The 26,392-nt window shown below is 44.3% G+C and overlaps 1 protein-coding gene across 5 annotated transcripts in view; it reads right to left on the bottom strand.

The window, feature by feature from the left end:
• Cemip (cell migration inducing hyaluronidase 1) overlaps nucleotides 1-26,392 on the bottom strand; it is a 175,975-nt gene that overhangs the window by 42,998 nt on the left and 106,585 nt on the right. For all 5 annotated transcript variants that reach the window (XM_047542051.1, XM_047542054.1, XM_047542052.1 and 2 more), the window contains 7 exons: nucleotides 23,842-23,912; nucleotides 23,089-23,184; nucleotides 22,015-22,136; nucleotides 16,442-16,574; nucleotides 15,470-15,661; nucleotides 2,896-3,071; nucleotides 898-1,107 (listed from right to left, as the gene is read on the bottom strand). In XM_047542051.1, coding sequence (XP_047398007.1) covers nucleotides 898-1,107; nucleotides 2,896-3,071; nucleotides 15,470-15,661; nucleotides 16,442-16,574; nucleotides 22,015-22,136; nucleotides 23,089-23,184; nucleotides 23,842-23,912 — 1,000 coding nt within the window. The remainder of the gene's footprint in view (nucleotides 1-897; nucleotides 1,108-2,895; nucleotides 3,072-15,469; nucleotides 15,662-16,441; nucleotides 16,575-22,014; nucleotides 22,137-23,088; nucleotides 23,185-23,841; nucleotides 23,913-26,392) is intronic.

Genomic DNA, 26,392 nt, shown 5'->3' with positions numbered 1-26,392 from the left:
CCTGGGTTCAATCCCCAAGTATTTAAAAAAAAAAAAAAATTGTTAAGAGACAGGGTCTCGGTAAATTGCCCAGGCTGACCTTGAACTTACAATTCCTGCTTCGGCTTCCTGAGTTGCTGGATTACAGGAGTGTGCCACCGCACTCAGTTTTAGACACCTTTTAAGCCAAACAAAACATCTGGTCGCTTGATTCAACTTGCAGTGTTCCTTTTGTGACTGCCAGTTGAAAAGTTTACAGAGGATATAAGTTAAGTTCAATTAGGAAAGTTCAAGTGAGTATAAAATTATCAATTTAATGTAAAAAAAAAAAATTAGCAAATGTTTTTCTCAACATCATATAAAAAAAGAAAAAAAACATCTGGTGGCTGAATTCAACCTATGAGATCCAGTTTTCAAGTTTACAGAGCTTGAAAGTCTAGTTCTTTTAGAGTAGGGCCACTTTAGTGCACGAATTATCTGTGAAAATCAAGACAAATTTCTGGCATGTATGCCAGTTTGCTGGTGAAGGTCTTTCTCACAGCACCAGATCTGAAGGATTCTTGGTGCAACAGAAAAAAAGGAGCCCATGGCTGCCACAACCTCCAGTCAGCCTGGCAGATGCCACAGCTCAGATCTTGGCATGAAACCCTGGTCTGTATTCCCAGATCTGTCATGCCACATGGTCATTGAATGATCCCTGGGGATTTCACATCATTCTAATGAGCAGCCACTGTGACTTAAGTATTCACCCATCTCAGTGGCTTTGGTGCCTTTGGGGAGAGACACACTCCTACATTCTTCTTCCTGTCTGGTGGGTGAGCTGCTAGTAGTTGATAAAATCTGAGCTAAGGATGGTTCAACCTCCAGTGGCCCTAGAGTAAGTGTCTAGATCCAAACACTCTTGCAGGAGATACTCACCAACAGGCCATTGGAGCCATGGACGGTGACACAGCGTGAGAAGGTGTGGTGAATGGAAAGGTCCCTGATGTACGTGGGTGGGTCATAGCCTCCCTTTTCATCCACATCTCCAGCCAGGTGGAAGTGAATTGGGTACTGGCCTACCAGCTGCTGCCCCATGTGCTTTAGCTCCACGCCCTCCATGTGTGCTGATTTAAACCCCAGTGCAAGCTGGGAGAGGAGAAGGAGAGGAAAGGGTGAGTCAGAAAAGGTCCTGAGGAGCTTCCTGACATACATCCCCAAAGTGCAAAGGTGTCCCCAGGGTGCTTTGTCAATCCCCACCTGGTGCATATTGGTTAGGATGCCTGCCCCTTCTTACAGAAAGGGACACAAGCAAGGCATTACTAATGATGGAGAATGTTGCAAGATGATGCACTGCTTGGATCTAAGAAGCCCAGAGGGGTTGCAAAATAGCTGGGGCTTGCTCTGCCTTTCCTTCCCTGCCTCCTAAGCCACCAAGTAATATGAAGAAGGGATAATCCTGAAGATAACCTGGGGAGCCGGCAGATAACATGATCTACTAGTTTGGAGAATGGAAGTTATGGAGGACCATAGGACAGTAACAGACTCCCCATGCCCACTATCTGAGACCTTCTCCCAAGAGAGGGTTGGGGATGTTGATACTGGAAATTTCATGACTCCATTTTGGTGGCATGTGAGTAAGTAGTGGGTGCTCCACACATGTTCTCTTCACAGTATGCTCAGAGCTGCTCCTTGTGAGCTCAGGGGAACGTGACCACATAGAGGCCCAGAGTTCCAGAAGCTCATTGAGAAAGCACAGTCTGAAAGTGATTTCTGTCAAAAGTTGGGCTCAGTCAACTTCCAGGGAAGGAAGATAATCCTGACATGCCTACAATTCATACACAAAATAGGTGTCAACTGGAATACAACTCCAGTGGCGGATCCCCTGGGGAGCTGTGTTGAGAATGATTCTGAAGACTACTTGGGCTCAGTAGGCAAGAGTGCCCTGATTACTCAGGATCACTCTCAAGCACTGGAAAGGGGGTTGCAGCAGCTTGTGTAATAGACTTGCTGTTTCTGCTGTAATCTCACTAAACTTTTCTCAACTGCCCCCACCCAGTCCCCAGAAAATGACTGGAGATGCATAGAAGTAATGCTAAAAAGCACTATTATCATTTAATGAATAGGGGCCAGGGATGCTAGAAATTCTGTAATATAGGCCTGCATGACACAGAATTGTCTCATGTAAAATGCCAGCAGGGTCCCTCCCTATTGCCAACTCAGAGTTTCACTTCATTAGCCTCTTCAGTTAGATCATCGAAAATCTTAATGCACATGACTTTACCTTCAAGAGAACTGTTTTCACAAAATTACATGATAATATATGCTATCAGCATTGGCATCTATGGCCACAAGAAGAAATTTCCGAATTTTGTGCTATTTAATAGGCCTGGTAAAGGCATTTTGTTAGAGATGCAAAAGAAATTCCTCTTGATACTGGATCATGAGCTCCAAGGAAAAGCATCACTTTTGTTTATTGCACAGTGAGAACCCTGCAGCTCAGTAGGTCTGTCTGACCTTGGCTCTCTACCAGGAAATCACAGCTATAATGCTACCACTTCTAGCTCCACCCACTACTTATTGTTTTGTCTATACTGTAATGGATCTATTGTAACCATGACTTTTTAATTCTTTTAGGACATGACCAAGTTGAATAATGAATATGGGATGGAGGCAATAATGAGCAGGAAAAGCCATGTTCTCTGTGGCCTCTAGGAGAGAACCAATCCCAAGGTGACTCCAAAACCTCTTTGTTCTCCAGTACTGAAAGATGCAACATCACATCAGTTGACAAGAAATGAGACTTCTCCAACTCCCAGGAGGTGCACTTCCTTTGATCCTACTTTCTGTTCCTTTAATCCTTCCCTCCAAAAGTTAGGCTGACACCTTGGAAATTCTCTTGGTGAGGCTGAGAGTCTCAGCCAGGCAGACCCATACCTTGATGTGGCCCCCAAAGGTATCGAAGTCAAAGAAGTTGCAGATGTGCTTGCTGTAGGGGTAGCACTTGTCCTCCATCTCTCCCATCACCACGATGTTCCGGCTCAGGAGCCCAACCTCTGCTCTCATGTCCACACCATCCATCTCCTCCCCGATATGTAGGTACAACGGCTTTCCTAGGGCGGAAGTGAGGAAAGGGAACCAGCAGGTACTGAGTGTATGCTTGCTGATTTCTGGGCCCCTGCTGGGTGCTCCCCTGATTGTAGTTTACTCATACCAGACCCTGTGTGCATGGTGGTCCACCATGACCTCCAGACCCATTTTAGAGAAGAATGAAGCCCAGAGAGGTGAAGTCATGTGCCCAAATACAGAACCAGGATCAACAACTGCATGCTTAGTTCTGCCCATGGCTAATTTTTCCCTAATATTTATCCCCTCTTTTGCTTTTCAGTACTAGACTGCATTTTAGTGGGTACATGGCTACCCACAGGAACTACATTTCCCAGACTCCCTGTAGCGAGGCATGACCACAGAATGTGAGCAGAAGTACCAAGTACAACTTCCGTGTTGCCCTCCACTTGCTGGAAGGTACATGGGCCCTGATGGGCCATCATCACCCAAACTGATGAGAACCATGCCCTAGAGATGACAGAACAAAAGAGAGAAGAAACCGTGTCTCTGGGTAATCCTACAAAGTTCATGTCCTAGAATGCCCTACCAGATGGAATTCTTAAGAAGATAGAAAAACTCTCCTTAAATCTCCTGCTGTAGAGCAGTGCAAATCTGTGTTCTGCCTTCCTCAACCTCATGTGAGTGTGGACCTATAGCCTGATGCTCTAGAAAGAGCTAGCTCCCAGCTTCTGTGCCTACTATGTTGGGGTGCCACAGTGGCACTGCATGTAACAGTGGAGATCTTCCACTCTACTCTGTACTGACCTAGTCTTCTTCCCTCGAGTCTTGGAGGGGACACTTTTTCCCTGTGTTGCTGACCCTAGACCTACCTCCTCTCACAGTCTGAAGACCCTTAACTCCCATAGGTCACCTGTTCCAGTAGCTTCATCATTTCTTCCCCTATTCGGGTTTCATATGCTCTGCTCTCCAATTTGTCTAGGCCTTCCTGTTAGTTAAAAAACTAACAGACAGGAATGGTGATGTGGCTCAGTGACAGAGCACTTGCATCACACGCACGAGACCCTGGGTTCAATCCCTAGTACTGCAACCAACACCACTACCACCACCACCAACAACAACAAACAACAAAGAGACAAAAGACCTCTCACTAATATCCTTCCAGTGATTGTCAGTCTCTGTTCTACTAAGGCCAAAGTCCTTGAACTTATGGTCTGTATCTCCTCTACAGCTTTCTCTTCACTTTCTCCCTCCTACCAACCACTCAATCTCTTGCCAAATATGCTGTTTCCCTTCATCTCCTCTTCCTTCATCTGTGTGTGCTGAAAATGTGCCTTCACTCATTATGTAGCATCGTCCTATATAGAGGACATCTATAGAAACTTAAATTGAGAATTTTATAGCCATCTATAAAATTTTATAGGTCTTGCAGAGTGGCAACAGTTCAAACTTTGGAAGTGTCTTCAATTTGCAGCCCCAAATTCTGCCTCCACAACAATCCCAAATTCTTTTCTGGAATAAAGAGATGTTTAGCCTGGCTCTAAATTTGGCCCATCACTAAAGATTGCTGACCTGGCTTGTAGACACTTCATCTTCCATCTGAGGATGTAATTACAAAGAGTAAAAGCTCCCATGTGAAGTCTCAGCCTGAACCACACCACCTACACCACTTGGTTTTCACTGTGACCTTGACTTGAACCATGTAGCACTTGCCTCAGCCCCAAGAAACTGCCAGTGCCCACATGTAAAAGCCATGGTTATAATTAGCCTTGAACAGCACCCACCATGATGATTTTCCTCTGCTCCCTCAACCACAGGGAGAGCTGAGCCCTGCCCACTCCTTCACCTGGCACACATCTTGTGTGCCTGCAGTATTGCTAAGGATGTGGATGGTTTTAGAATTCTGCAGACTCAGTGAGATGGTGGTTTTCTTTGAAGCATTTTAGTTCAAGATGTGAAATGGATGCATGATGAAGCTGAGAAAATATCTCCATGACAGTTGGTATTATAAATTATCATAGATTTAATAGCTTAAAACAACACAGACTTGTTCTCTTGTAGTTCTTAAGGTCAGAAGTCTAAAATGAGTCTGTGGGGCCAAAATCAACGTGTTGGCAGGACTGGTTGTTCATGGAGGCTGCAGGGGAGAATCTGTTCTGTCTTTTTTATATTCTGGTGGCTGTCTGTATTCCTTCTTCACACGCATATCACTTCTGTATCTGCTTCTGTCATCACATCACTTTCTCCCCTCTGACCCTCCTTTGTCACTCTTACATAAGGATGCTTATAATTACATTGGGCTACCCAGATAATCCAGGATAATCTCCTCCAGAAAGCCTTCATGTGATCCACTGGCAAAGTTCCTTGTGCTGTGTGAGGCGACATTCATAGGTACGGAGGATTAAGAAGAGGACATTTCTGGGGACCATTATTTGGCCTACCACAGAGTCCTTATTAAAAAAGAGTCTCAGGCCAAAATGCAGTGGCACATGCCTGTAATCCCAGGAACTCCTAAAGTTGAAACAGGAGGATCACAAATTCAATGCTGGCCTCAGCTATTTAGTGAGATCCTAAACATCTTAGCAAAACCCTGTCTCGAAATTTAAAAAAAATAATAATTAAAAGGTCTGGGGATACAACTCAGTAGTAAAGTGACCCTGGGTTCAATCCCAAGTACCAATCAATCAATCAATCCATCAATCTCAGGCATTAAGCCAAATTTCCTTTACTGTAATAAAGACCTAAGATACTTGTCTTAGAATGAGGAAAGGTTTGTTTTGGCTCACAGTCACAGAGCTTTCAGTCCAAGACTGATTAGCCCTGTTGATTTGGGGCTGTGTTAGCACCATGCATCAAGGTGGCAGTGTGTAGCCAGGAAAACTGACCAGGAGTGAAACAGAGAAGGAAGCTACCAGAGTTCCACAATTCCCTTTGAAGTCATGCCCCCAGTTTCCTAAAACCTCTCATTAGGCCCCAACTCCTAAGGGGTCCATTACCTCCCAACAGCATGAAGTTGAGGACCAAGTCTTCAACACATGAGCCTTTTAGGGACATTAAAGATCCACACTATAGCAGGCAATTTAAAAATTAGCTTCACAAAGAGTCTATTTACTCTATCCCCTGAGACATCTGAGGTCAAAGGTCTATACTCTACCAAAGGGGTCAGGAGAGGACACCATACATGGGGACTGGCAGGCCTTCTGTTCCATCAGAGCTCTGACCTCAACAGAGGAAAGAATTTGAAACAGGTTAGAATGCTGGTCCCCATGCCGCCAGTGCACCCCACTGCTACTTCTGGTTTGGGTCATCAGTGAGGTATCTTTAGTTTTAAGGTCCCAGTGCAGGGTTCCCTCTGGGCACCCATATGAAAGTCAGTCCTTCTATCCTGGCTCACCCCTCCCTGTGGGTTCTGTGGCTTCACAAGCACATCATTTACAGGACCTTCCCAGGCATGGGGACAGAGTCTCTTCCAGAATGAGCTCTGCACTGGTTCTGAATGACCACCAGCTTGGAGGAACCAGAAAAAGGCTGTGCCTGGAGCATGTCTGATGGCTGATGAGGAGAGAGAGTGAATTGAAAATCACTTATATTTAATCATGGACAATCAAAATCAGAGCTTTCTACCATTCTTAAGCCAATTTCCTAGTTTCCAATTTGAGGAAAGGAAAGGTCAGATGGTGCTCAGACCCTGTGGTCTGCTGGGGAGTCCAGAAGAAAATATGTGGAACATGAGTGACACCAGGGAGCTGTTCTCCTAACTACTAGACCCTGGCTCTGGAGCTGAGTGAGTGCTGTGAGTCTAGACCCTTCCCAGGAAAGTCACCCTTGGCATAAAGCTTCCATTCTATGACCGGAAGTCCATAGCCCTGAGGGGCGAGACCTCTCTTTCTAGAACCTCTTTACTCCATGCACCTTTGACTCTGACTTTGAGGACTGAACAACTCATCTTATCTCCAAGCAGAGGTTCTCTCTTATGGTGGCCATAGAAGTGTGTTGTTGTGATCTCTCTTTAAGAATACCTCCTGCAAAAAGTGCGGTGAGCAGACAGTCTCTGGCTGCCACACCTTTGGGATCAGCTAGTGTTTTCCCAGGGTCATGGCTTCCTTGAGCTCTACCCAATTACTGTGCATGGCAGAGGTACTTGAGTCATTCATTCAGACACCGCTAGAGGTACCTCTGCCCGGCAGTCTAAGCTCCAGAGCTCCCTGTTGGACTACCCTGGCTTTCTCAGAACTGTCTCACAGTCTAGAGTCCTTCCTTCCCTCTCTCTCCTTTCCCAGGTGTCAGAACTGCATTGTGTTCTGTAGTCTCCCCTGCTCCCTCTTCCCTTGAACTTATGTGCATCCCCCCAATAAATCTCTTACACATCAAATTCTGTCTGAACATACCTTTCTCCTCTCTCCTCTCTCTCTCCTCTCTCTCCTCTCTCTCTCTCTCTCTCTCTCTCCCTCTCTCTCTCTCTCTCTCTCTCTCTCTTTCAGCTTGTCAGTGGAAGATCTTCAGTCCTCAGACCGAAGAATTTTCAGCACCCTCTTCTCCACTGTCTTCTCCTCTGGTCTCCCAAACCACCCCAGTTCAAAACAGCCCTTTCAGTAAAAATTGGTCCTACTTATTACAGAGCTGGGCATCTTTTCTTTGAGCTTCTGGGATCCTGGTATTCTAAACACCATGGCTCCACTCATGCAGGATCCAGAGTTTACTATTTTCTTTAGTAGCGGACACTCCAAAGAACAGCTTGGCTGGCAATGCTCAGAGACTCCCAGAGACTTTCTCAACTAAGTGAGGCGACTTTGGGCTGTTCTTGAGGTACACAGAAAGAACTGATTGCCAATGCCCTAAAGGCAGCCCAACAACTGACCAAAGCAAAGAATGAGCTCCAGGGGCTGAGTCCTGAGAGGCACAGCGTAAGAGCATATTTGCTAGAGGGATGACATGCAAAGGGCTGAGTGTGTTGAGGGAACAGGTTACATAGAGAACCATAGGCTCAATCGTGCTGGCTAGGGACATGGGCAAGGGGCTTCCCACATAGCTCTGAGATCACCTCCCTGCCTACAAGCCTAAGAGATTGGTAGAGTAAAACCTGCTACTTGTGAGTTTGTCTCCCAAACACCAGCTTCTCCTCCAGCCTGACCAGATGGCATCCTTCCTTGAGTGTGCCTTTGCTGTTTCACATCTCAAAGCTTTCATCCACCTGGCTCCCTCTACCTGGGCCAGCCTTTCTTCGTCTTGTGGGAGAATGTGAAGGGGAAGTTTGTGGCCCTGGAGCTAGACTGTGAGATAGCTCATAGCCGTGTTTCTGAGTATGTGATTTAAGCTCCCTGAACCTTGGACTCTTCATCTATAAAATGGAGATAAAAATAGCACATATTTCAAAAGGTAGCTACAATTGTTAAGTGAGTTAATCCACAGAAAGTGCTTAAAACAGCGTCTGGCACATGGTAGAGGCCAGTATGACAAAAATGACACAAGCAGCTGTCTCTGGCATTGTCCCCACGTTAAGGCTGAAAACAAGGCCTCCAACCACTAGTGTCAGGTCTTAATGGCAGGAGTTGATGGGCAGTAGATTTGATAGTTTTTTTGTTCCATAGGGGAAGCTGGCCAGGATGTAGGAGTGACTTACAGGTAGATGGAGTGACTGTGTTTATCTGACTCCCATGAGGACCAAGAGTTGCACAAATAATTTGGTCACACAGCTTCTTTCCTCACCACAGAGCTTCTTATCAGGACCTTTGTATAACCATTTCTGTCACTTGCAGCAGCCATTTTATCTGTCCCACTGTTATATTCACAGGCCACTCCCAGTCTGCTATCTCAGGGAAGCCATGTGCCTGGCTTCCCATCATCCCAACTTGTCTGGCCTCCACCCATCCTTTTCTTCTGAAAGCACTGATACCTGAAGGCTGATGAGGAAAAAGCAAATACAGTCAAGTCAGAATTTGTCCCAAATAATCCAGGAGGTTCATGAGCAACCTGGGCAAATGGGGAGGAGACCTGGGGAACAAAGCTTTATAACATTGGCTTTTCCTGTATTAACTGACAGGTGTGACAGGTGCCCCATTCCACAACCCCTAAGCCTTCCCTATAGGGCAGGCACAGAAATAGGCACCCTGAGGTTGAGAGGTAAACAGACATCAAGCACTTTCCAGTAGGAGAAACAGATGCATGTACTTATTGAATAGACTTGGTGGGACCCAGTGAATCTAGGGGATCAGATGAGGTCGGCTCCTCCCAGACAACTGGGTGCAAGGATGATCTCAGAGGGACTCAGGCAGGAGGGTCCCAGAGAGGCAAAGTTAACCCACAGAGTGCCCGGGGACTCTCTGTAGTCATTCTCAGAGAGAGAGACAATCAGAATAGGAGCCTTTATGGAGGAAGGACAAAGTAGCACACACCTGAGTTTGAATCCTGGTTCCAGTGTTGACTTACTTGGTCTACACTAGCACGGCCCATGAGCACCCATGATGATGTAGCCACTGAACCTATGTGGCTACTGAGAACTTGGAAACCTGGCTACTGTGACTGAGGAGCAGAATTTTAAATTTAACTTAATTTTGATTGAATTTGGGAAGTCACATGTGGCTGGTGGCCACCACACTAGAAAACAAGTCTAGACTTTTTCTTTCCACGGCCCTGTGTTTCCCCATCTAGTGACAAAAACGGTAGCCCTCACAGTATCAGGTTTTCATGAAGAGTGAACAAGATGGTTCACATAAGTATTTGGAACAGCATAATCAATAAGTGCTCATTCTAATTAGTAGTAGTATTATGAAAAGGTGTTGGGGGTGTTTATAGGCAAAGTGGAAAGTGGCAATGAAAACAGGGCAGAAAATCAAGGAGGTTTTTCTACTGCCACAGCCATGTTGGGGGTGTTGGAAGTCACACTGTGGTTAGCAAAACTTTGAGATATATTTTTAGAAGATTCACACATTTTTATGACTTTGTTACCCCCATCTGTTTTCCATAAGAAAACCCTTAAAATGAATTAAAGGGCTGTTTACTGGAATTCGGGGGCTGTGAGAAAGGAGGATCCAGGAAGGATATATCCCTCTCTGTGGCCTGGAAAGGTGAACCTAAGCATTGGGAGGGGGAACAGGTCTGGAAAACACAGGAGCAGGTGGAGTCCTTGCTCTGAGTGAAGTGGCGTAGACAGCCAGAGATCGAGCTTAGAGCTGAAAAGGAGCAACATGAGCGTGCCCAGGACAGCCAGACGGCAGACACACCCCTACCTGGGCCTTTGTGACACTGCTCACAAGTTGATTCCATGGGGACCCCAAAGCTTCTGAGGAAAGCGGATGGTCTGCCCTTATGAGGTAGGCTGGTTGTGGGGCTGGTAGAGATCAGATACAGGTAGATTTGTAAAAGGGGTCTAGAGGGTCCTAAAGGGAGTCCACTTGTCTTTTCCTCCTTGGTACTCAGGCCTACAGTAGCCTCCTGTCACTCTCAATCCAGCCTTAAGGGGCCTCAAAAGGCAGCTGGCCCTGTTGGTCAAACACTGTCAAAAAGAGCACCACTCAGCATCAATACCTAAACCCCTCTGTAGGATAAGCCAGACATGCTCCAACATTTCATGGGTTCCTCAATATCAGGGTTATTTTTGGCACCCACTGCTGCAAAGAGTGAGGTCTCCCTGCCAACTCTCAGGGGACCAACAGGGGTGCAGATCAGGGCTTGTCTGAACACATCCAGAGAACCTCTCCCAGGGCCTCCATGGTGGCCAGGGCTCAAAGTCAGGCTTTTCACCCTTCTAGATAGCCACAGATGCTGTCCAGAGCCATGAGCAATGGTATCAGCTCAACAGTCTGAATGCCACTCCTGTTGAGTCGGGGGAACATCTGACATCCCAGAAGGCTGTCCACAAAGCATAGTCCCTCAGTGACACAGAAGTCATTGGTGAAGACCCTAGGGGTCTAACAATCACTAAGGACTTGCTTCTCTGAGTGCCTTCCTATAGATGCAGACATGGGAAGGCCTTCCTTGCTATGGGACATTCATCGGGCTTCTGGCCTTCCATGACTTCCTGTGATCTCTTCTTGCTCTGCAGCCCTGTGAGCTCTCGTGTTCTCTGCTCCAACTGCTGTGGTCCTCCTTATAATGGAATGCTCCCCACTTCCTGGAAAAAGTCTTGTACTGTGTTCCTTTTGTCAGGACTCTTTCCTAGATACCTTCTACTCTTCCTCCAGCCCTCAGCTCAGTCTAATTCCTATGAGAAGGCTCCCATGCATGCCCTGATTTTGTCAAATGCCTCTCTCCTAAACTAATAGCATCTCCCATATTCTACTTTTATAACAGTTAGCATGGTTGGAGGTCTTTCTTTTTATTGGAATGATTCTTTGATGAATGTCTACTTTCCCTGCTGGTCTGCAGCTTCCCCAAGGGCCAAGAACATGTCCATATTGCTCACCGTGGCATCTGAAAGTGTGGTACATAATAAGAGCTCTTCAACTGCTTGCTGAGTGAAAGATGAAATGTTCTTTCCCCCTTCCTCTGTGTCCCTGTGGAGGAAGAGCTAGGGCACCTGCTCAGCCTAGGGACAGAGGAAGGGTGTGGCAGACACAATCACAAAATTGGCATCCATGCCTTGAGGCCTCAAGACAAACAGGGAAATGACTACAGGCCTGTGACAGCCCTTTCAAGTTGGTTATAAGAATGACAGAAATAGTTTGATTACTGTTATGACTTGTGTCTAGAATGCCATTCCCACAAAAGCTCATGTGTGGAAGGCACAGTCCCCAAGGCAGCAAGGTTCAGAGGTGGGGCTTTTAGGCAATGATTGGATCAGGAGGGCTTTGACCACTGCAGTGGTCATTGATCCACTTGAATGGATCACTGAAAAGTGGAAACTAGTTAGAGGAAGTAGGTCCCTGGGGGTGTGTGCTGGAAGGGTTAAACTAGTCCCTGCCCCCTATTCTCTGTTTCTCAGTTGCCATAAGCATAGCAGCTTTCTTTCACCATGCCCTTGTGCCATGATGTTTCTGCCTTGGACCTGGTTGATCATGGACTGAATCTCTAAAATCATGAGCCAAAATACACCTTTCCTCCTCTAAATTGTTTCTGTCAGGTGACACAAAGCTGCCTAAGCACACTTTCTTCTCTCTACATGTCTTCTACCTGCATGTCCTCAAATAGAAAAAAAGGGATAAAATGCAAAATACACAAAGTCCAACTGTTAGCCTGCCAGTCATGCCCCTTCCTCCCTTCCCATCTTTAAGTTTAGTTGTCAAAAGACTGCACCTATTATTAATAATAACTGCAGCCAGCACTTATCAACCACTTAGTATATGTCAGGCTCTATTTTAAGTGCCTCAAGTATATAAACTTAAATCTTCACAATAATCTCATGAAGTAATTATGATCATGATCTCCATTTTACAGATGAGCGAACTGATGTTGCATGGCTAATAACTGGCATTTCCGAAATTCTAATCGTGGATACCTGGTTCCAGGGTCTGTGCTTATTATGCTAGTCTGTATTTAAAGCAAAAACCAACAAAAATGTCTTTATAGAATGTGACCAACATCATGTTCCCATCAATAGTCACACAGAGAGCATCTCTTGCATAAATGCTTCTGGAACTCCTGTTCACATCACTGCGCAGTATCAATCTTGGGACAATCCCTGTGGAAAATTCCTCAGAGGCCAGAGTTAAGAGAAAGGTGCCCTCTTGGTTTTCAGGTTCTTTTCCTTTTATTGGATAATGATAGTTAAGTAACTTAAAGGTTTCTCTGCTTTGGATATTAGGAAGGTCAGAGGTCAGTTTTACAGCCATTTACAGAATCTTCTGCTAATTTCAGTTTTCCCCACTTTTGCTGAATTTGTTCTCCTTCTACCAGTCTTTTATTACTTAGACATGTGTCTCTCATTCTTTTTTTCTTCCTGGTTGTCAAATACACTTGGACTTGTGTTTATATTAAGATGTCCAAGAGCCTTTCTCAAAGAACGTAGGTTTCAAATGAATTCTCATCTTGTCCAAGAACAAATGTGTAGTTAGCTCAGCTTCCACCCACTAGTTGCTGCTTCCTTCCCTCTCTCTGGCCACACCTGCCAAGTTACTATCTCCCTCAAAATAATTACAACCTCCCTTTGGCAGGTTCTAGGATTTGTGCCCTGGGGTCACAGCCATAGTGTTTGTGGACAGCTTTAGTCATATGACACCTAGGTCCATTTCAGCTAAAAATAAAATAAGAAATTGAACTTCGTCACTCTTTCTTACCTTAAAAAAATATAATCCCCCAAATTCTGTGGCAAGCACATCTCAACCAGTCAAAAAGACTGTTGAATTCAGTTTCTGTAGGCTTATTTCCAAAATAATACTTTGAATATACTAGATATGCCTTCTTGATCCACAGTCTTCCTCCTATCCCAAATTCAAATACTTCCTCTGCTCCTGTGCTCTGATTCTGTATCATCTGATATTTTTAATGCCCAATATTGATTCCCCTCTCTTCTGGTAGCACATCCTACTTTTCCTTTGGGGAAAAACCTTGCCTCAACGTGGTTCCATCTGAAAAGGGTTGTCAGTAAAGATTCTTGCCTCTCTTAGCCTCAGGATGAGCACACCAGCCTCCAGCCCCTCAGACACTCTCTTCTTGGAAGGTGACTATTGAGCACAGCATCTCAGAAACTAAGCATGTTCCTGAAGACAGTGGTGCCCTGGAGATGCTTCTCTCTGGCTTCTTCTACCCAAGTCCCTGATTCCTTGTCCTTGTGCTGTGTAGTTGTTTAGATTCTAGTTTGGTTCTCTGAGCCAAATAAGTTCTCAGTCAATTTCTTTTTCTGTTTTGCTCCAAGTTGAATTCTGTTGCTTAAAACCAAAGAACCCTAATAGATAACCTAACTCCCCCCACTAAGAATAACTGACCAAGATTATATTTAGGTCTCTTTTTACCTCTAATAATCTTTGACTTCAGTAACATAAATTGATTAACCTCACACAACAGAAATTGTAGGGCATCTAAGTCAAGATTTAGGAAAAGAAAAAGGAAACCCCAAAAGTTTTAGAACGAAGAGATTTAAAATTTGTGGTAGGTTCAATTTGTGGCAAGATTCACCCCTTGCCCTCAACCTCAATGGGAGAAACATGCTTCTCCAACACTCTTGTGATGACCTTGACCACGTGATTTGCTTTGACTAGGGAATGGGGCTTGGAGAATGTGCCAATTCTGAGCCTAGGTCTTAAGAGTCCTATATTTCCAATCACCTCTCTAGGGGGGTCTCAGCCTTCCCCATGTCCTGGGAAGAATGAAGGTTATATGGAGTCAACCTGAACCCAACTCTCATGCTGGAGTTAGACATAGTCTAAAGGAGTTGAACCTTAGTGTCCCCCAGAGGCCCACAAGTGAAAGGCTTGGTCACCAACCTATAGTACAATTGGGAGGTGGTAGAACCTTTACAAAGTGGAGCCTAGTGGAAAGAAGTCAGGTTACTGGGGACCTGCCCTTAGAGAGGATATTCAGATCCTGGCCCTTCTCTCTGTCTCTGTCTGTCTGTCTCTCTGTCTCTCTCTCTTTCTCTCTCTCTCTCTCTCTCTCTCTCTCTCTCTCTCTCTCTCTCTCTGCTTCCTGGATGCCCAAGAAATGTGAGCAGCTTCCTGCACCATGTCTCCTGCCAAGATGTGCTCCCATACTGCAGACCTAAAAGCAATGGGGCCAACTGACCATGGACTGAAAACACAAAAACTATGAGCCACAATACACAATAGCTAAGGAATGGAACCAACCTAGGTGCCCTTCAACAGATGAATGAATAAAGAAAAAGTACTCTATATACACAATGGAATATTACTCAGCTATGAATAAGAGTGAAATTATGGCATTTACCAGTAAATGGATGAAACTGGAGACCATCATGCTCAATGAAATAAGTCAATCCCCAAAAAACAAGGCTGAATGTTCTCTTTGATATGTGGATGCTAACACATAATAAGGGTGAGGAAGGGAAGAATAAAAGTTCATTGGATTAGACAAAGAAGAATGAAGGGAAGGAGGAGTAAGGGAATAGGAAAGACAGTAGAATGAATCAGACATAACTTCCCTAAGTTCATATATGACTCCACGACTCCACATCATGTACAACCACAAGAACAGGATACTAATTATAATAAGTTATATTCCACATATGTATAATATGTCAAAATATACTCTAGTGTCATGTATATCTAAAAAGAACAAATTAAAAAAAAACTATGAGCCCAAATAGAATTTTCCTCTTTTTAAGCTAATTTATTTCAGGTATTTTTTATGGTAACAGAAAGCTGACTAACACACCTAGACTACCTACAAATGCATGAATAAGAAATAAATGCTTGTAATGAGATTCTAAGATTTTTTTTTTGTTATGTAGCTTTATTATGGCCATAACTGATCAATACAGATTTGAGTGATTTTTTTTGACTTTAAGCCTGACAATGTTCAGGCTTTAGCCTAGGAGGGGTACATGAAAGCCTACCTGCCACTTTGACTTGATTGGCGGTGCAGGTTTTGCAGGGAAGCACCTGGAACTCTTCTGCCTGGTACATGGAGTAATCAGTACTGGCAACAACCAGGGTGTCTCCAGGTTTCCATGACCGCACATCGTCCTCCAAGTTCAGGATGGTGCTATTCACATTGGTGTCGATGATGACTGTGAGTTTGGGCCTCACTGTAACCCAAAACAGGAAGGATTGAGCTCTCAGCAAACTTTGGCTATCCATCTGTTTCCTTCCCCTCCCTATATAAGTAAATGCCAGGTTTGCCTATCCAAAACCCAAATCACCAGGCTGATTCCACCCCAGTTTTGGTACAGGTTTTTGAAGTCAACAAAAACTCAACCAGAAAAGAACCATTCATTAGCTCTGGGCAGGGGAATTTTCCACTAACTTCTTAGCTGGAGTTAAATGTGGACACCTCACCACACCCACTTCGCTCAAGATGTAAAACAAATATAGCTCCTCTCAACTATTGTTTACAGTAGCCCTGAGTCTCTCCCCTACAGAATTCTCATCCTTAATGACTGCCTTCTGCAGAAGACCAAGTGCATCCCAGAACAAACTGGCCATTGCCAATCACTCCTAACAAGCACCTCGGGAACTGGGTTTGAAATAATGGCACCCAAAAATGCAAAGAGCTACACATCTCTGCAGGGGAGAGCTGTGGGAGATTTGCTCTGTCCATCTGCATCCTGTACATTTGTGGACCAGGCCCATCACCCTCCCCTTCCTGAAAGGGTTATGAGTAGGGTGAGGCTCTGCTGTCTGCTGCCAACTCTGAGGACCCTCTCACTGCTCCTGTGTCATACCAACACTCTGCATCAGGTGCATAACAAGAGCACCATGTCACTGTGATGCCTGGAGGCAACTGATCCAGACATCCAAATTCACAAATTCAGGAACGAGCCTTGGTTGCATTTCTGTCCCCAACAAGGAAACACAGAGCTGCTTACCAGGCTTCCCACAGAGGAACCGCACACGGTAGCTCTGGCAGGCTTGGCCCTGGTGGTAACAAGCAAACCTATAATCCTGGCCTCTTTTGTAGACAACCTCGATGCTGAGGTTAACTCCATCCATTGTAGTGGCCTGGGAATGGCATGGAAATTACAGAGCAAAGTCATTTTTTTTTTTTATAAAAAAGGAAGGTGATGATTAATGTTCTCAATATATACTTACAAGTCTAAAATTGTCCCTGCTGCAAAACTATTTACAGTGCCTGAGATTATTATCCTGACAATTATCTGCATGAGTTTTGTTATAAGAAAGACACCATGAAGTCTCCAAATGGATAAATGCCTAGCGTCCTATAGTACTAGAAACCCAAACTAGTGAGTTAACTGCTCATCAGTGGTGAACATTCATGGAGTATCTACAACAAGCAGGCTCTCAGGACTGAGGTTGGCTTCTTCTTACAGCATATACAACCAGCAGCAGCACTATGCACAGGGGTGGACTTTTATTTCCTGAGTACTCCCTGTGTTCAATCCACTGATGCCCAAACATAATGCCCCATCAGACACAGGGAGTCTTTCCTTTCTTTTTTTTTTTTTTTTTTTTTAGGTGCTGGGAATTGAACCCAGGGGTGCTTTACCCCTGAGTTACATCCCTAGTCCTTTGTTTTTTTTTTTTAATTTTGAGAGAGGGTCTTTCTAAGTTGCCCAGGCTGGCCTAGAACTTGTAATCCTCCTGCCTCAGCCTCCCGAATCAGTGGGATTACAGGTGTACACCACCGTACCCGGCATGCGGGGAGTGGGAAGTCCTAAAAATCCTCATGTGCAGTCTCCATCCTCAGTGTCTGATTTGATTGTGTCTGTGCTGCAGCAGACACAATCATTGGTCATCTGGGCTTTTAAAAGCTGCCCAGGTTAGTGGGCAGTAAACTTTGAGAACCACTCTTGCAGAGAAGGGGCTAAGTATTCACATATACCTCATTTTACCTCACAGCAAAACCGTAAGATTGCTGTTCATTTTACAGATAAGGAAAATGACTCACAGAGAACTGAGTAACCTGTTCAGGATTACAAAGCCAGAAAGTGACAGAGTTAAACAAATGGGGCTTCTAAGTTCCTTCTACCCCTGCCCTCTTGGGCACACAGTTAATGTTCTTGTTCAAATACCTGCCCTTTCCTACTGCTTCAGGGTCTGGGAGGACAAGGAGCAAGTTTTTGCCCATCTCCCTGCATCCAGCATCCAGCCCAGAGCCTAGTGAGAGTCTCAGCTGATGGGACTGACACACAAGAAGCTACAAGGCCTGGTAGAGAATTAAGGGAGTGGGTACAGAGTAGAGCACAGTCCCTGCCAGCTGAGGCTCATCCCAAAGCCAGGGTGTGTCTGCATTAAGACTGTGACTGTCATTCAGAGACATGCAATTTAGGGCAAGGGCTGCAGCTGTCAGAGTCTCTGGCCCAGAAACCAAAGGGACCAGGGATGGAGAAACAGGGAGGGAAAATAGAGTCAACCTCAAAAAAAAAAAAAAAAAAAAAAAAAAAAAAAGCTTTTCAGGAAACATCTTAAACTCAACAGATCTGTTGTGGTTGGATGTGCACAATTAAAATTCACAGCTAAAATTCAGCCCTTGCCTGTAAGTTACACTCTCATTCCCACTATCCCCAACATCCCATCATCTGGGTGGTCTCTGTGGCAGTCAGAGAGACAGGGGTATAAACTGGTTCTTCTTAGGAAATTGCTAAACTCAGAAAATTCAGATGGGAGCTCAAGGTCATCTGTCAAGCCCAGCTCCTCTGACCTGATGAGTTTCTTCAGCCTCCTTCAGCAGATGACACCATGATATTGAGGACTGGGCCTGAGAACATCATGCAACACAGCTGGGCGTTTTTTGAAGACAAAAAAATCAAACAATAACTTCAAGGGAACACTCACTCAATTCTGCTGCCTTTCTTTTCTTTTTCTTTTTTTCTTTTTTTTTTTTTTTTTCCTCTTTCTAACCTAAGGAATGACCTTAGTATCAGGTAAGAATAAGAAAGGCTCTATCACTGTTCAGTGAAAAGGATCTTTGCTCTGGATACATTTGGCAGGGGGGTTCTGGCAATTGAACCCAGGAGTATTCTACCGCTGAGCTGCATTCCCAGCCCCTTTTATTTTTTATTTTGAGACAGGGTCTTGCAAAATGTCCAAGTTGGCCTTGAACTTGTGATTCTCCTGCATTAGCCTCCTGAATCACTGGGATTATAAGTGTGTGCCACCGTGCCTGGTTTAAAGTAAAATTTCATTGTTATTTCTGCTCATGAATAATAATAAACAATACTCTTGTAAATAATGATTAAAATAATATTTTATATATATATATATATATATATATATATATGATTCAGATACTTCATTTATTGTTTCATTAAATTCACCAAATGATCCCATGAGGGAATGATTATTCTCCCTACTGTATGTGAGGAAACTAAGGCACTAAATTAAATAATTAGATTGATATGTATGGACAGGACTGTGAACAAGTTACCTGGCACAAAATTTAAGGTGACACTCACTTTCAAGGTCATGTAAGTGCAGAGTCAGCACCCAAGGGGAAGTGCCACCTTAAATTTTGCTCCCTGGGGACCTCACTGTGGATAGTCCATCCAAAGCTCACAAGTGACAGAATAGAATAGTGATTCCCTGCTTTCACATTCATCTTCCTGACCACCAGGTTAACCTCCAGCTACTGAGTCAGCTGACAGAGGAATACAAAGGCTACCTGATGTTGTATCCCCCAGGATATTTGGCAGGGAAGGGTGGGTTTTAAGGGCAAAGACATGGAAACAGAGGGCTTTTTTTGTTTTGTTTTGTTTTGTTTTTGGAAAGCCACAAAATATCAGATTGTGGAAAAGGCTTATTTGAGGTCAACTATGTCATCTTACTGCTTCTTTCTTCTTAACCTGTCTCCTCTGATCACAGATGTCCTTGACATCCCCTCCCACGAAGATATGACTATGTCAGTGTGGAGCAGGCAGCCTACAGACTCACTGTGTGTAAGACAAGGTGCCTTCTCTGGGCACAATCTTGAAGAAGAGCATGCCAGAGCTCCAGGGTCCTTGGGAAGGTGAGAGGTGCCAGGTTACCACAGCAAACTGTGATTTTCCCATAGTGGCAAAAATAAGCATGTGGGAAGTTCAGTTTCATATGAGTTTCACCTGTGAGTAATGAGCTAGGGCATTTAAGTGCCTGGCTGATGTGTTTGTCGCTCTTCTAAAAAGGATGAAATCCTGCTTCTCTCACCTCTTCTTGTGAGTATGGAACAAAGCTGACTTCTCTTTTCCAGCCTCAGAAACAACTAGGAGAATATTCCACATCACCAGTTTTACCTCTTGTCGGTATAAAGAGATGCTCTAAGTCTGGGGACCACTACTGATGAAAGATTTTGGCAGGGAGTAGGGGTTAACCTGCCCTCCCAGGGTGACAGCATTTTCTAGAGATGGAGACTTGGATTCACCTTTAGAGGTACAGGAACACCTCAACTAGCCTTGGTTTTGCCAAGGAAAAACTAAAATGCTATTCTGGAATTGGGAGTTTTGGACTAATGTGTGCTACAATGCTTAAAAAAATGTTTTTAAAGAATGCTCATTGTGGGAAGAGTGACCCAAGCCTCTTGGTAAGGGAGACAACTGTCATTGGGTCTTTTATTTATTATTCTCTGTACCTCAAGTTGTTTGATAATGTGAACTTGGATTCATTGTCAAGTGTACCCCCTTTTATTGAAGGATGCTGGGCTCTGTGCTATGGCTGCACAGGGTGTTGATAGATTGTGGGATGGGTCCCCATGGAAGGGCTTGCCTGGTGGAGCTTTTAGCTTAGATTTAACTGTGCTTTGGGACACTCAGGGAAGGGCCTATGTCATGCTGGGAACAGAATAGATGGCAAAATGGGAAATGTTTTGGGAAAGCTATTTTTCTGGCAGAGAAGTAACAAGGTCTGGAGCCAGATGGCTGGCAGAGCCAACATCAGGATTTGTAGACCAAGAAGCATTCTTTGAGAATTTCCAGAACTATTTGGAGAGGGGAGGCTAGTAAAGGACTAGACTTCCTGTGGTCAAGTGAACCTGAGAGATAAGATTATGGCTATTTCAGAATTAAAACTGGAATGTTCAAAGGTGCAAGAGAAAATTAGAATTAAATCTGGGAGGTATGTGCTTTGGGGGAATCGGGCGCTTTTTGATTCTGTCGGACTCAAGAAGAGTCTGTAACTTGCAACCTAATCTGGGTAAATCCTTCTCAATAACATTGGAGCCACGGGAAAGGAGGCACCTTAGGCAAATAATTAGAAAGCTTTCTCTGGCCTTTGCTAAGTCAGAACAGAGTGTCTCCCCTGGTTAAGTGGTCCCTCCTCCGGTGCAAGGCAGACAGCCAAAGTTCTGCCCCAGACAACATGTGGGGAGTGGGAAAGCACAGTCAGATGACCTGCTTGGATGATCTGGGAGAAAGTGTTATACGAATATTGGTCACTTTCAGCTCTCCCAGGTATCTAGAGGGAATTGGTGCCAGATCCTTAGTGGATATGAAAACCTGCCCACGCTCAACTTTCTTATATAAATGGTGTAGTGTTTGAACATAACCTATGCACATCTTTCCATATACTTTAATTAATTTAATTATTTTTTAAAATAATCTCAAGATTACTTTTAATATCTAATACCATGTAATTGTTACATAGTTGTTACACTTCATCTTTTAAGAAATAATGACAATAAAGAAAACCTTCACATGTTTAGTACAAAGTTTTTTCCTAATTTTTTTCCATTCTGTAGTTGGTTGAATTAACATATGTGGAACCCATAGATAGAAAGCCTACTATATTTTTATTGACTCAGGAGAGGATAAAATAGATCATAGCCTTTCTCAAATGACTTCTAATTCTACATTGAGCATTTAAATGGCCTCAGTTCTTGCTTTGGAGCAAGACCAGGTGACAGGAAATGAAACCCATTTACTTTGCCTATGGCTCCTGTCTCTCCTGATGTCCGTGGAGCCAGTGTCCCACCTGTCCAGCTAGTGAATTGCAAGCACTATGCATTAACTCAATAATCTATTGATGGAGCCAACAGGAAAGGTCAAGATCTCCTTTGGATAGAATAAACTCCAAGGGAACATCCTGAGTGAGCACTGTTCATTCTTTGAATGCTGGCTTTTATTTAACTTGATGAAGAATATGGCCGTGGCCGTGAGTGTGTTTACTCTCTGGGCTGGGCTCAGCTTGCACCCCAAATCCTAGCAGCATCCTGTGTAGTCAAGGGCCCAAAGGAAACCAACCAAGAAGTAAGCTAGGCACCAAAGCCTCACAGGGCATCTCGCCATGGTTTTAGAAGGGTTAAGTAGGGGAGGGACTCAGAAGCAGGTCTTGGGAGAAAGTGGGAGGCCCAGCTTTTGGGCAGGTAATAAGCCTTAATAACCTTAAGGTAGAAATGATACCCTCTGGCTTACCTACATCATAGGAGGATCATGAAAGTCATAATGCCCCAAGTTAGTGATCTATAGAGACTTCTTTAAAATAAAGCTTTCCTTGATTATTAGGAGTTTTGTACCTGTATATCAATGGGACGGTTGCAGATTTTTCCTGGGTAAGCAACTCGGAGGTCTGAAATTTTCTCCCCACCTTTAGTTGGAGACACTTTATCATGATCAAACCACTCAGTCCACTCCACATCTAGGCAGAAGGTGAAGACCAGATTAGACAGGAAGTTGTTCATGAGGGCAGCCACATTCAGTGTGGTCCTAAGCACCCCTGGCACAATAGGAACTGAGGACCATTGTTGCACCAACTGGGGGAAGGGATCTTCTAAACCATCAGCCAATCTCCTAACTCTCCCACCTTTTAATTAAAAGCACCTCTTATTGACTTTTTTGTGTGTGTGTGTGTGTGTGTGTGTGTGTGGTGCTGGGGATTGAACCCAGGGCCTTATCTTGCGAGACAAGCATTCTACCAACTAAGTTATCTCTCCCCAGTCCTCTTATTAACTTTTTTATAAAGGTAATATATATTTCTTATTACTGCCAAAGCAAATAAACAAAAAAGGGAGCAATGAAATCCATCTGTAAACCCATCATGTGAGGATCCACCAGGATTGCTGCTTTCTGTAGCCACTGTGTATGGGTTACTTTGTGTGTGTGTGTGTGTACCAGGAACTGAACCCAAGGGTGCTTAACCATATCCCTACCCCTTTTTATGCTTTATTTTGAGATAGGGTCTAACTAAGCCTAAGTTGCTGAGGCTAGTTTTGAACCTGCAATCCTTCTGACAGCCTCCTGAGTCACTGGGGTTACAAGCACAAGCCACCCTGCCCAGTTGTATGGGTTATTTGAAGGCCAGGTTCATTCCAGGTTCTATTCCATGTTCTATCCATGTCAACACCATCCCCTGACAGGAGAAAAATATTCCATGAAACAAACTAAACACTATGGACCCCTATTCAGATGGCATTCAAATTAACCAGTGAGAAAACATTCTTTTGGGTGATTGGCATTAAGTTGCACATTTTTAGTTGACTTTACCATGTGTTCCCATGAGCTTCCTAAGGGAAAACACCTTGTTCTACATATAAGGACTCCTGACTATTGATCCAGTGTTAGGCTTTACCAGTCTGTCTCAAACTCCTCACCTTGAACCCACTCACTGGATGAAGAAACGTTGAAATATTCCCCATGTTCTGACTTGAACAATTTGAAAACCCGAGCAGCAGCAGAGCCTCGGTGTCCTGTCAGAGAGATCAGACACTTTAGCAATCAGATAGATGCCCAGATTCAGAAGGTTGGGGTTCTGCGGCAGAGAAAACCTCTGTACTCATAGCTCTTGAACAATTTAAGATAATTTTTTTCCTTAATCAGGTCATTTCTTTCACTTGGAAAGCAGATCATTATTCATTGTTTTGTTTCAGTTTTGAAAATTCAGTTGCAGTGTTTCCATAAATGCAGATTTTGAAGTCCCATTATTTTTCCTGATCTGAGCTCCCCCACTGCCCCAGGGGTTAGAACTAGTAGCATCTGCCACAAGCTTCACTGGGCAGAAAGACTGGCATCTGTGATAAAGACCACCCACAGGTCTTTTCAGCTTGAAATATTACCCCTGCTAGTTCCATCCCCAGTTCTGTTTTCTATGCCATGTCTATGATCTATCATAAGCCAATGAAGACATCTTAGAAAACATAAACATTATGGTTGAGTAATTGACCTTCCATCAACACAGGGCTTTGCCACTTCCATGTAACACGGTCAGTTAAATGGCTGGATGCTCAACAGGGTGTTGGCAGATAGTCAGCCACGCTCTGAAGGAAGTGGGTCCTTCAGAAAGAGCCAAAGCCTCTTGGTCAGAGAGACACTGGAGGGGACTAGTCCTCTTGCCAACCATTTATTACCATGATATTCAATATGGTCTTCAACTGAAGAAGAGGGATTTCCTTTCACAGTGAGAAAACTCCAAGGGTGTCTGAAACAAAAACACAAAAAAATAAACTTCTCCACTCATCTGAGCCTGTACTAAGAGCAGAACTGAAACAGCCTCAAGTGGCTGAGCCTCCCTCCCTGTTGCTGGGGGCTTCCCTCCTCCAGGAAAACAGGAGTCTTTCTTTACAAGCAGTTGCCTGGGCTTCCTCGCCGCCTGGCTAGGTCAGTGTCTGCTTGTTGTGAGTCTCTTCGACTCCCTGCTGGCAGTAGATGGGTATGAATCACAATCAACAAACAGGCCAACAGACCAACCTTCCCACCCACCAAGCTCAATTATGTCCTGAAGCAAGTGCTGTGGTTCGCTTAGGAAGCATGATCCAAGAGAGGAAGGCTATTTCTCTCATGTTCACTCTCCCCTAAGAATTGAGCTCGAGGAAAAATGCCACAGGCTAATGTGACTGACCACCCTGACACACATTTTGGGACTTGGAGAGGAACCAAATGTCTCTTACTCGTAAGGGAAGGGAAGGAAAAAAAAGAGGGTTTATGATTTTGGAAAGTTGTACACCATCTCTCCTCCATGAAACAAGCACTGTAGAAGCAGGAGGGTTTTCTTGCCCCATTTTTGTGTTCACCATCATGCCTAATGCAGTTATGAGGTTTGGAACACTTTTTAGGACACGTTATCCCCAAAATATGGCACCTTGGCATGTTCAACATCAAGGTGAGGAAATCGAGAAATAGCAGGAATGACTCTTTAACCTTTCTCTTCTCCCCTATAACAGGTGATAAACCCCTCTGAGAGGGTGTCTTCCCTGTGCCTGAAGAAAAGAGCATCCTCATCTCCAAAGACAGAGGAACGCCAAGAAGAATCCAATGGATAGGCCTTGCTCAGCTTCCCCTTGGTTCTCTACTCTGAGCTCATACCTTTGTCCTATCACAGTTTCCTATGAGTCTCCACTCTTCAGCAAACCTCGTATAAAAACATTCCAGTTGAACTGTTTCTTCTGGCCTTCATTTCCTTTAGAAGGAAATGTAAAATTTATTATACTAAAGACATTTGTATGCGTGTTCTCTTGTTAACCAGATCTTTTTCAGGGGCCCCGCCAAGATTTTAGAAAGGTAAAAGGAAAGACATTTTCTCCTCCTACAGTAGCCTCTCCCTTACTATGAGATAGCAATAGATTTGGGCATTGAATGGCTTTTGTTATTTGTGTTTGGATTGCTTATCTTGGAAAGTAAGTCATTATTCAATGGTGTTTAATTGAGGTTGAGGGTTCAACTACATCCACACCTGTTGCTTCAATCTTTCAATGGCTTCCACTGCATTTCGGATAAAAAACAAACTCCTTATCACAGAGCCAAAGACCCTTCTGTGCCTTCCCCTACCTCTGTCCCTTAGCCCTCACCTTCTCACATACAATGCAGCTGCCTGGACTCCACCACTTCTTTAGATGAGCCTCTCTAGCTGCTAGTTTATTTGTGGGGCACCTGCTTGGCCTCCTCTCACCTATAAATCTGCACTGAACTACACTTCTCCATTCTGTGCTCTCTCAAGCCATATCACTAATTCCCATTCACCTTTGCCTTCTCTTCAGAGTTTAGCACACCTGGCTAGCCTAGTGCCTCGCAGCATTATCTGTTCAATAACCATTTCCTAAATAAGCTAACCAAGGGTCCGAGTCTCAGAGTTTCTACTGATTTTTGGATGCTGATTTTGGAAGTATGTCTCCATATAAATGAGGGATTCATATGTAATTCCTGGCCTTCTGTCTCTTTTGCCCATGTGACTGGCCATGATAAAAAATGCAGGCACCCATCCATCTTGTGGTTCTTGTTTCTAAGAAAAGAATAGTAGTTTACATTTATCTAGTGCTTATTCTGTGCCAGACAGAATGACAAATATTTTGCTCATATTATCACATGTACTTCTCCCAGCAAGCCTTCTGAGATAATTCCAGCAATATCCCATTCTACAGATTCAGGAACCATGCAAAGAGAGGATGAGTCACTTGCCTGTGGTCACACCTCATAGGAGGTGCAACCCACAACTCCAATTCAGGCCATGCAATGCCAGATCTTGGGCCCTTAGCCATTAGGATTTTATGCTGAAGCCCTGCTATGTAGCCAGTCATTTTTGGTTCTATTTCCTACTATAAATTAATAAATTGTCCTTTTAGTTTATAAACAATGAAATGGAAATGTGTGGAGTGTTTGCTAACAAAGGAGTCTCACAGTGCCAAGAATTATTGTCATCTTTGGCTACGTGAGTTTCCTGCTTGAGTTCCCTTCCAGAAGGAGCAGCCCCAGGGCTGTTAGAGACGCACCCTGGAACTGGAGCAGCCCTCCCTTACCCAGGGAATCTCTGTCCAGTCAGAAAAATTGCTGAGTTCTGAGAAGAAAAGGCTCTGGCCCACCCCTGATTTCACCCCAGATCTGAGGAGCTGGAGGGTAGGGCACTGTGGACTCCAAATAACCATGGGACAGATAATCTCAACTTTCTACTGAGCTGAGAACTGACTG

This window comes from Sciurus carolinensis, chromosome 2 (genome assembly GCF_902686445.1).
Source record: "Sciurus carolinensis chromosome 2, mSciCar1.2, whole genome shotgun sequence".
Lineage (NCBI taxonomy): Eukaryota > Metazoa > Chordata > Mammalia > Rodentia > Sciuridae > Sciurus > Sciurus carolinensis.
The sequence above is the reverse complement of the archived record's forward strand: the minus strand, read 5'-3'. Positions and strand labels throughout refer to the sequence as shown.